The sequence below is a fragment of the Astatotilapia calliptera genome, chromosome 9 (assembly GCF_964374335.1).
Source record: "Astatotilapia calliptera chromosome 9, fAstCal68.1, whole genome shotgun sequence".
Lineage (NCBI taxonomy): Eukaryota > Metazoa > Chordata > Actinopteri > Cichliformes > Cichlidae > Astatotilapia > Astatotilapia calliptera.
This window is the reverse complement of record NC_137430.1, coordinates 23,624,508-23,634,858: the sequence shown is the minus strand read 5'-3', so window position 1 is coordinate 23,634,858 and position 10,351 is coordinate 23,624,508. Positions and strand designations below refer to the sequence as shown.

At 39.4% G+C, this 10,351-nt stretch overlaps 1 protein-coding gene across 5 annotated transcripts in view; it reads left to right on the top strand.

Annotated features, from left to right (window-relative positions):
• The first annotated feature begins 4,012 nt into the window (after positions 1 to 4,012).
• The window catches only part of dnajc13 (dnaJ homolog subfamily C member 13), a 31,678-nt gene continuing 25,339 nt past the window's right edge, over positions 4,013 to 10,351 (top strand). For all 5 annotated transcript variants that reach the window (XM_080306574.1, XM_026179954.2, XM_080306573.1 and 2 more), the window contains exons 1-2: positions 4,013 to 4,188; positions 6,935 to 7,015. In XM_080306574.1, coding sequence (XP_080162700.1) covers positions 6,948 to 7,015 — 68 coding nt within the window. In that variant the 5' untranslated portion in view covers positions 4,013 to 4,188; positions 6,935 to 6,947. The remainder of the gene's footprint in view (positions 4,189 to 6,934; positions 7,016 to 10,351) is intronic.

The window sequence follows — 10,351 nt, the reverse complement described above, 5'->3', positions numbered from 1 at the left end:
TAACGGAAAAGAGCGTCATCACCTTGGTTACCAGAGGTGCATTCAATGGCGCTACGTAAAGATTTGAAACAAAAAGTGAATCCCAAAACAACATTAACTGCCTCATCTTAACAACATTTCATATACACACGTGTGTGATATTCACTATAAGATTTTTTTTAAACTGGTTTTAATTTAAGGGTAGTTGTTTAGTCTTGTTGTTGTTCTACGTTAATTCGATCTCAACATAGAACACGCTATCTGCCTTTAACTGCCTCAAAAGTAGTCGGTAATCAAGTCATTCAGTTGTCTGCTTCGCAGTTCAGTGTTTTGACAAGATTCATCCCAGTCAAAATTTCAGCCCCACTAAAGAACTAGCCCATTTGTGAAAGCCTATAAACACATGAGAAGCAGAGTTTTGGTGTGTGTTCCATATACATATATACCCAATCTACATTCAATTAATGCATGTATACTGTGTCTTAATGTCTGTCTTGGACACACATACACATAATGCAGCTCTTATTTTTGGTGCTACTGAATCTAGAGCAGTATTTAGATATCGAACATCTCCCGATCAGGATGATTTTCTAAATGGATGACTATTGGCGATCATATGACTATTCAGTTTCACCATTTTTTTGGCATCCACATTTCTACCCTTTCTAGTTGCAGATGGGTTTGCACTGAATGTGACTGATGGTCAGTCATAAACTCATTATAAGACTGAATTGACAGCGCTACTGTAGCACACCTGATTGAGCACCGGTGTGCTTAGAGTCCTCATTGCAGGGGTCTGAATCTGATCCAGGCCATTCCCTGTGTCATTCCCCTTCACTCTCTCCCTGCCTTGCTGTCTATTGGCTGCACTGTGCTATAAAGGGGAGAGAATGGATTTATGTTCTGACAACTCTTCCCCTTCATCTTTCAAATCTTCTCTCTCATTGAGATTCTCTGAGTAGAGATTCTCACCATCTTGCTACTTGTTGTGTCTCATCACTGATTTGCAGCTGTGAGAAAATATAGGGTGATTCCCAGAAAACAGAGGATAAAATGTGTGGGACTGTGGGAACAGACAGATGTATGTCATAGAAATGTTGCAATAGTGAAGCCTTATGCGGGAAAAATAGGAACAGAATCACATTACTCCCTCCCACACCCCCCCCCCCCCCCCACACACACACACACACACACCCACAGAGAATAAAAGCAGACCATGTAAGAGGAGGACAGTGTGAAGAGACACAGCACCTTCACACTTTTATGAGCCAAACACTACATATGTAGTGTAAAAATCTTTGGAGGTGTTGCACTGAGAACTGAAAATGTTTTACTAATAGAAAATTAGCCAGGAAAGCAAGTAAGAGTTTGAAATACTAATTAATCATTTCGATCATTACATGCAATTTGTTTTTTCCTCTCATTTCGTCTCAACTTTATTTTTCCGTCTCTTGTCTTGTGATTGCAAAAAGCCTAAATTGTCTTCTTCTGGTTTTTCTTCCTTTAGGGATCACCACACCGCATTACCTGCCTCCATCTCCACTTATTCCTAGCACACATCCATTAAAGACATGCAACTTGTGGGGATAGGTTAATTGGATAATCCAAATTGTCACTAGGTGTGAATGTGCGAGTGAATGTGAGAGCGAATGGTTGTCTGTCCCTGTGTGTTGGCCCTGCGACAGACTGGCGACCTGTCCAGGGTGTACCCTGCCTCTCGCCCCATGACAGCTGGGATAGGCTCCAGCGCCCCCCGCGACCCTGGAAAGGATAAGCGGAAGCGAATGGATGGATGGATGGACATCCATTAATCCTCTATGTGGACTTCCCGGCAGCTCCATCTTCAACACCCTTTCCCTAGTATATCCACAACCCCTCCTCTGCACATGCCCTAACCATCTGAGCCTTTCTTCTCTAACTTTGTCTCCAAAGCACTCAGCCTGAGCTGTCCCTGTGATGTACTCATTTTGCCCAGTGAAAATCTTAACATCTTCAATTCTGTCACCTCCAGTTTGGCCTCCTGCCTTTATATCCAAATCACACATAATATCAAGTCTCACTACCAAAGTATTTATTATGCAGCAAGTACCTGCCTGAGCTCATTCATTGCACAGTATACAGCAGTAGGTGCCACCATCTGGCTAGAAAAAAAAGTATGACAGGAGCACAAACCACAAACACAGGAACCCTGTCCAGTCTAACCCAGAGGGTTGTAACAACAAAGCCAAACTCTCAGCTATACATTTTGTAAAGACCATAAAGTTCTAAATATCAAATTTTAATATTTTCAGCAACAGATTGCAATGCTTTTAATTTCTCATTTACTAGACAGTTAGTCTTTTTGTAGTCTTTCAGATTCTGTTGATCGTCTGGTCTGTTTCTCCATCAGTCAAATGCAGTGGACATCATCTGAGCCAAATAAAAGCTTCACTGATTGGCACTGTCTTCTCATCCTCAAGAACTTCACCCTCCATTTGACTCCATGGAAAAAGACGGAAATGTTTTTTTTCTCCCCCTCATGTCTCTCTAGCTCTAATTAAATTAGACTAACGGGCAGCGCATGGTTAGTCACCTAATCAGATGGCTTATAACGTGACTGCTGCTCTGCTCAAGTTTAGTTTGCAACATCTGTCAGTAACAGTCAGTAACAAGGCAAAGATGTTTCCTCTTTACCTGCAGTCACGGTGAGTTACTTAAAAATTCAGACAGGGGTTGAAAAACAGTAAAGTTACACGCGAGAGTAACTTTTTAAAGAGTAACAAATTGTTACTTTTTCTTAGAGGCCTTTATGATGGTCCTGTTATACATCTCAGTTGTTTCTTTGTAGGCTGTTCACAGTTTAACATTGTATTCAGGTAGTTTACTTTGATGGGCAGCTGAAATATGAACAATGTGTCAAAAAGAAATGTAATATTATACGAATGTGAGTCATTTCAAGACCAAATGCATGGAAAGTGAATGGAAAGAGAAAAAAATGAATATGAATGCAAAAAAAGTAATGAAATATAATGAGCAATAAAATACATAAAATGATGTAAAAATAACACAGTGCAGTAAGCAGTGTGTAGATTCATGTTAGGATTACTGGGGAAGGATGAAAAATACTGTTTTCTACGTGTTTATTTAAAGTTGTTTGAGTGTGCCTGACATATCTGTGTCCTTTATTATGCTCTGGAACTTCTCTGTCTAGTGTTTTTAAGTGGAGATCCTCATTTAATGTTTCTTCTACTTTAGGAACAGGCTTAACCCATGTGCGGGAAACTGGCTGTATGAATACTATGCCTGAGCAAAAGGAATTGCTGCATTGATGGGAAAGTGTCCCTAGGGGGCAGAATAGTTGTATTTATCCCAGGAGTTGCGTTTTATTGAACAGGCTACTGTTCAGAAATATGTTCTTTCCAGCTATTTCCCCTCTCTTTCTGCAATTTTTTTTTTGTAAGATTAAGAGGTAAATAGTAAAATATAAAGGAATCAGCGAGGTTTAATCTGCTGTCCAGTTTACCAAGCATCCCTTCGACTATCCCTATATTTTCGTCATACATAACTTTGATGAAAAATAAGCAGACACTTTTAGTCATGAAGGTTATTTGGAGTAATAATTATACAACAGGCTACTTGCAAGTAGAGGAGCTGTACTCCGTTTTCATTCCCTGATCGTGCATAATTTTGCAAACTACTTATTCTTATTTATACCTCTTTACTTGAATTTTTTAATAGTACCTTCACTTCTTTACGTGTGTAATCTGTATGTGCTCGACTATTTGGTGAAAAGGGAAATGTAAGTATTATGTCTGTGGTCGCATATTCGGTCATTTCTTCTCTAAAAGAAACTAGAGATTTCCAGTAATAAACCCCTTCCGCAGTATATGGCATCGCTGAACTGTTCCGAGGTCAGTTTCGAAGGTATGTACCAATTGAAAAATAGAATGATTCGACGTAATAACCGATCTGGTATCAGGTATCTTCACAATGTTGGTTCCTGACAAACCAATCAGCTGACAGCCGCATGACAGGCAGGCCTCACGCTTGCGCAGTAGCACACTTTTGGTATGAGGAATATGGCAGCGTCCTGAGTCCAGTTGGGGGGAATACGGCGTAACTGAGCACCTTCAGCATCACACTGGGAAAACTGAGACGCACCGGGCACAGTCAGAGGAGGGTGGGGGGCTGAGGGACGGCTACGAATAACACCCGTTAGCGATTTTACAGGTAAACGCGGCCGTTAGCGCCTGCCACTGTCTGCTTCTCCAATGTTTGCTTGATTGAACCCTGTCGCTAATGCGACTAGCTAGTTCGTCCGTAAAACCTGAGTGATGTGCTAGTTAGCCGTTAGCTGGTGGCTAACCCAAGCACTGGCCTGCCACAGCCCCTTTTTCTGCATTTGTCAAACAGACGCTGATAACAAAGTATATCGGCTGGTCACTGTAGTTAAGCGGAACAGCAAGTGTCGACGTCGCAAAACTATGCCGCCGTGCTTAGCCTGACAGTGAACCGCGTAGGCCTGCTGAAATGAACCAGTCTGGCTAACTGCTTGGTAACGTTAATGCTGTTTGTCATGGATTTACTTGACAGATCAGCAGCCAGCGCACAACCTGCACACAATTTAAGAATTGCTGTTTGCCATTTCAGCCTATTTCGTGTAACTGTTAGTTTTATATTTCTAGTTAGCTGTTTTTTAAAAAAGAGAGAAGAAATGATAGTTTTCGAGAAGATATTTGCATAAAATCCTTGCAGATCCACAGAAGATAATGCAAACTAAGTTCCCGTCTCGGTTTAGAGATTGTTTCATATAGTTGGCTAATGTCGGTGTGTGTTGCAATATATCTGCAGGGCACAAAAAACCCAAAACAGGTGAAAATAAGATTATCAAGCTCATATTATGTGTTTGGCCTGGCCTGGCCTAGATATAAGATTTTATATGGTTCTGAAGGTCTGCATCCTTCATGTGTTTCCCTACTCGAGCATTGCGCCTTTTAATTTACATGAGCTTCACTAATATCATTGCAGAGAAGAGAATTTAAACTAAAGGTATTTAAAAAACCTGTTAGAGCCATATAGTGATGTCATAGCACATGATATTTTGACCCTTGCACCCACTCTGATGCTAAAGTTTGTCAGCCATCTGCTTTCCAAAGGAAACAGGTGACCTAGCCTTGTAAACTAAATAGTATTTTTATAGTATGTAGAGTACTGAGAGTTACCTGATCAAATTGTTGTGATGGATACAACCTGTGGCTGCAGTCTAGTTGGGTAGTTCCTTGTGAGTAACATGGTATTAGATAAAGATATTTGGTAAAAAGGACACCCCAGTATCCTCTGTGGGATTGCGGAAATTGTCACAGACATCCACATAACAAGACCTTTGATTATTAAAAACTGTATTTGTTAAAGGAAAAGTTGTGAAAATCTGTTTGGATCAAGTTGTCATGTTGATTATGTGCTTTGCTTGCAGTGTGCTGGGTTCGCCTATCTCATATTTCTTTTTTCTGTTTTGTTAAAATGTGTTTGAGGATAGACCAGGAATAATTTGCTGTTGATAAGGGCAAAAAGGGACAGATGGGTACAGGGAGGGGTAAATCACATGACCCAGCACTGGAATCTACCTTGTTTTTTTCTTTTCCACAGTCGTAGCAGCACACTCATCCCAGTAATGTAATAAAACTGCTCTGCTCTGTGCTGCAGCAAAGCACAGTCTATGCAGTCCCTCATGCTAACATCTGCCTGTATGAGATTATACAGTTACATGACGGTATATTCGGAGGGAAATAAATTATTTCTTTATTCTTCCTGAAACAGCGATGTCAAACCTTTAAAACTTTGGAAGATCCTCATCCTGTGTTGCCATACTTAAAATTTGCCTAATATTGTGTCTGGTCCTCGGTAAAAAACAAGAAACTGTGATAAATGCATAGATGAATAATTTTGCTGCTCCCTGCTTTATTTGCACTCCGATCTGGAGAGGAAGGAAAACTGGAGTCAGATTTTTTTTTCCAGGATCCTGGCAGAATGCTGACACAGGTTCCCCTTGTCACATTGCAGTCGCTTACAATTTACTGCACTAAGGATAGCAGAGGCAGTTTTTCCCACCTTTTCTCTACTGTGTTCTGGTGACTGGTTTATCGTTAACTGTCCGCTACTTAAAGTAATGTTCTGTTTTGTTTTTATTGTCAGCTGGAAAAGCAAACCTGTTAATCCTTGTGCACCTGTCTTAGTCTGGAAGTAAAATTACAGTGATTTATTTTTCCTTCCCATTGTAAATTCAAATTGGGAGCCTGGCCAAACCCTAAGACACCATCTAACTTCTGTATATTTACGTAGCCTCAATTATCCATGCTGGCTTCATGCCAGACTTTATTGACACATTCTCAGTTCGTGAACTGCTGTATTGTTTTTGCACCTATGGTTATCAGCATGGAATGGAGACATTTGCTTCCCCTTTGTTTATGCTGAGCAAGCTGTAATATCCCAGTTGGTTCCTTGGGGGTGTCACTTTTCAAAGCGAGTCTGCAAGAATGCAACTATAAAGGATAGAGGTAGAGTATGAAGAGACAGGGTTGTCCCTGCTGTAGCTTATAACAGTGAAGAATGACTCAGTCATGGACTCCCAGCTGCAGAAGACTCTTCCCTGTTAATGGATAATCACTGTTTGCACTGTATTAGTTCGGTATCTGGTGGAAATCTCAGTCAAAATATGTTCAGAGACTGTGTGACATGTGTGTCACGGTATACTGGAATGTGTGTTATGTAAACATGGTATGGTTGTGAATTACAAAAGTCTGGGTTAAGGATTTTGGTAACAGCTGATATGACAACTGGAAATATAATACTTACCCTAAAGAAATGCCTAAACGAACATCTTTAAAACATGTTTTTCCTTGACCTTTGTATTTGTTGAAGGTGAAAAACTTGCTTTTTAAAACATTCCTGTCATGGTAACTTTCCTTCTGTGTTTTAGGTCCTGTGAAAAGATGAATGTCGTCAAAGAAAACAGAGACCTGGCCTGTTTCTATACTACCAAACACTCCTGGAGGGGAAAGTAAGAATGCAACTTTTGTTTTGTTTTTCTTTTTTTAGACTCACAAATAGTATTTCAGTGTCTTCGGTATATTTTGTTTCAGATGTTATGCGTATAATTTCACAAAACAGTGGATCTAAAGCGGAAATGTCCCCAAATTATCACTTAGATCTTTCTTTATTTTTGGCTTCTTTATCTTGGGAAAATATAGGGGGTCATGCATGAAAAGCCGCTTTACTAAATGATAGAGCTAGTGTTCTTTTTCTGTCAAACATTGTAGGTGGTAATGAGTGCCTATCAGGAGATTAAACAACAGTAAACACTGTATTATATCTTGGCTGGGACAAGACATCAAACATGTTTGTTATGTCAAGAGCCTATTGGACTGGGGAAACATGCCTTCTTTCATGTTTACTGCCTACCTTATAAAAATTATAAGCTAATGTGTTTTATGTGTGTAGAAAAGTTAAGATACCCAACTGATTTTTATCCTAACTATGCCTTTAGGAAGTAACTGAGCCACTGTATGTTAATGCATTTTTAAAAGGAGATTAAAAACGGTTATGATGTAATACAATACAATGAAGCCAACGTACTTATCTGTGAACATGTATCTGATTAGCCCCCAAAGTCCATCATACACCGATTTATGGGACATTATACAGCATTTAAGTTGTGTCAGTGTGCAAATTGAACCCTTAAACCGGCAAATGTGTAAAACTAGTAGCTGCCCTGTACTTGGAAGCCCTCAAAGCTAATAGAAAGGACAAGTCCTAGTTTGAGCAGTCAGGAGGTGGGATCACATTACCAATACTTGCTTTCTAAATGCCTTTGTCCCATTAAGGCCTGCTATTGACCTGGGAAACGTAAGCAGGGCTGCAAAGCATTAGCCATCGTCAGAGGTTCATCCACTAATGCTTCTTGAAGTGTCCGGCAGAAACGCGCGTTGATGTACGATGACCCCTACAGTGAACACATCCAGTGGCTCTTTTATGCTCTATGAGGAATCTTGTTGGTGTGGGAAGCATAAGTGAATATCCTATGATTGAGCATTTCTATCCTCATAGTCTCTTCACATCCTTTTGGGAATGGTTTTCTGAGCAGGGAAAATTTGAATCGTATGTAATGGCCTTTTCATTCATCCCATGTTAGCTGAACATCTATGGGAGACTTGGGACGAATATGTTTGCTAGTGCTCTACACTGCCATCACAAGAAAGCCAGAGCTCATTTTCCCAGATATGATTTAAACTCAATCCTAGACCAGAGGTCAGCAGCTCTTCTTCTAATAGAAGAATCTGTTAGAAGAGGCTTTTTTAAAAAAAAAGAAAACATTGACCAGAAAATTATTTGTGACTAGCCTGTTATGATTATTTGGTACTTTTCATCGCAGCTATGAAATCATAGAAATTTAATAAAATAAGATGTTTACTTTTCTTATGAAACAATTTTGAAGTTGTGGTAAAAAATAAATATGATCATGTTTGGGATTATTTTGAAATGGAGTAACTGTGAAGTTAGGCAGGGCATTTCATGCAACATGAATGAAATGTATTTGTACTACTGCAATTTGACAGTAAATGCAACATATAGTAGCCAAGTGGCTTTAAAACAAAAAATAAAAATAAAAGATGTTTTAGATTTCATATAATTTTGTCAAGCTGCAACTAAAGCATACCAGTGAGCCATAAGCATTGTTGGTTTAAAAAATCTGTTTACATGTTCTTAAGTGTTTTTTTTCCTGATTTCACCCTTCTTATGCCTGAGCAACACGAGGATCCAATTTAAGGTCCTTTTAGTGGTTTATCGGACTTGCAAGGCTCACGTCATGACCCTCCTGACCCAAGTTAAATGCAGGTCATTAGGTCAATGCTTTAGTGAACAGGAATTTCTATCCTTATAGTCTCTTCCCATCCATACGGGAATGGTTTTCTGAGCAGGAAAAGTATGTGAATCACATGTAATGGCCTTTGTAAACATAAATTGTTGCCATCAACATTTGAAGGTCACTTTACTGACTCACTGAGGAGAGTGAGAGAAAGTGACAGAAAGTTAAGAGTAGGGCGGCAGAGAATTATGCGAGTGGGTGATCACAGAGAAATGAAAATGAAACTTGAGCTGGTGCTTGTGTAACCCATTTCTGTGCCTCAGACAGAAAACGTAGACAACCTGAGATTGAGTTGAGCAGTCTCTCTGGTGCAAGTCAAACGCAGTTTAGAGGATCTGCCACACAGGGCTTTGATAGATCAGCAGAGAGAAAGATTCTCATTAGGGTGCAGGTTTTCATCTTGCTTTATACCAGCTTTATTGTGGGTGGCTTTTGTCTTTAGTGGGTAGTGAGAAATATCTTATACCATTTGGTTTTAACCAACCAATTAAGCACTTTTTTGCCACACCACGAAGCATGCCAAGGAATGATGTTCTTGGTTTTATTTAATTATGCAATTGCAATACCCGCAGTAAGAGGAAGCTGTTTCAGGTTGCCACAGGAGTGCCTCAGAGTCACACTCTAATGTGTGATAGAGACAGACTTTGTGACATGTCATGTGACATTGCCAGTTGCCTTACAGAAGGAATAAAAGGACAAATTGTCAGTTAATCAGTTTGTTTTTGCCAAAACATCACAGTTAAGGAAAAAAATAAAATTAAAAAAAGATTTAATAAAGAAGATATGTGAGTTGTTGCATTTATCCATTTTCAAATGAAACCCTTTTCTCAGAACTTTAATTATTTCTTATAACTTTTGGTTGGTTTTCTATTTTTTGTTTAACTTTTTTTTTTCTTACACTTTACTAAATCATCTCCATCAACCCCTTTTTTAACAGCACTGTGCTACAAACTGACTTCCTATAGGCAAAGCTTGCAGAAATAGAGACTTAAGGAAAGTATAAATAAATGGCTCAAATTGTCTGTAAGAAAGCCTTCATGCACTTTACCAATTACAGTAGGACAGCCCTTATGTTTTATTTATAGAACTGCAGTAAATCTCAAATCAAATCACCAAATCAAATCACTTTTTATTGTCACATCACATGTGCAGGCACACTGGCACAGCACATGCGAGTGAAATTCTTGTGTGCGAGCCCCACAAGCAACAGAGATGTGCAAACACAACAACACAAACGAGCAAAATACAAGAATGGCCAACCTGAAACTAATAAATATATGTACAAATCTACAGCGTAGGCTATGGCTTAGCTGTGTACCATATGCTGTACCTGATGTGTACCTTCCCAGAAATGTAACTGTACATCCCAGTGATGCAGACCTCCACTGTGATTGGTCTGTTTGGTAGTAAACACAGTTTATTGATTAGCACAAAGATGATTTCGCAGTGAAACAAAATGTATTAAGCTAT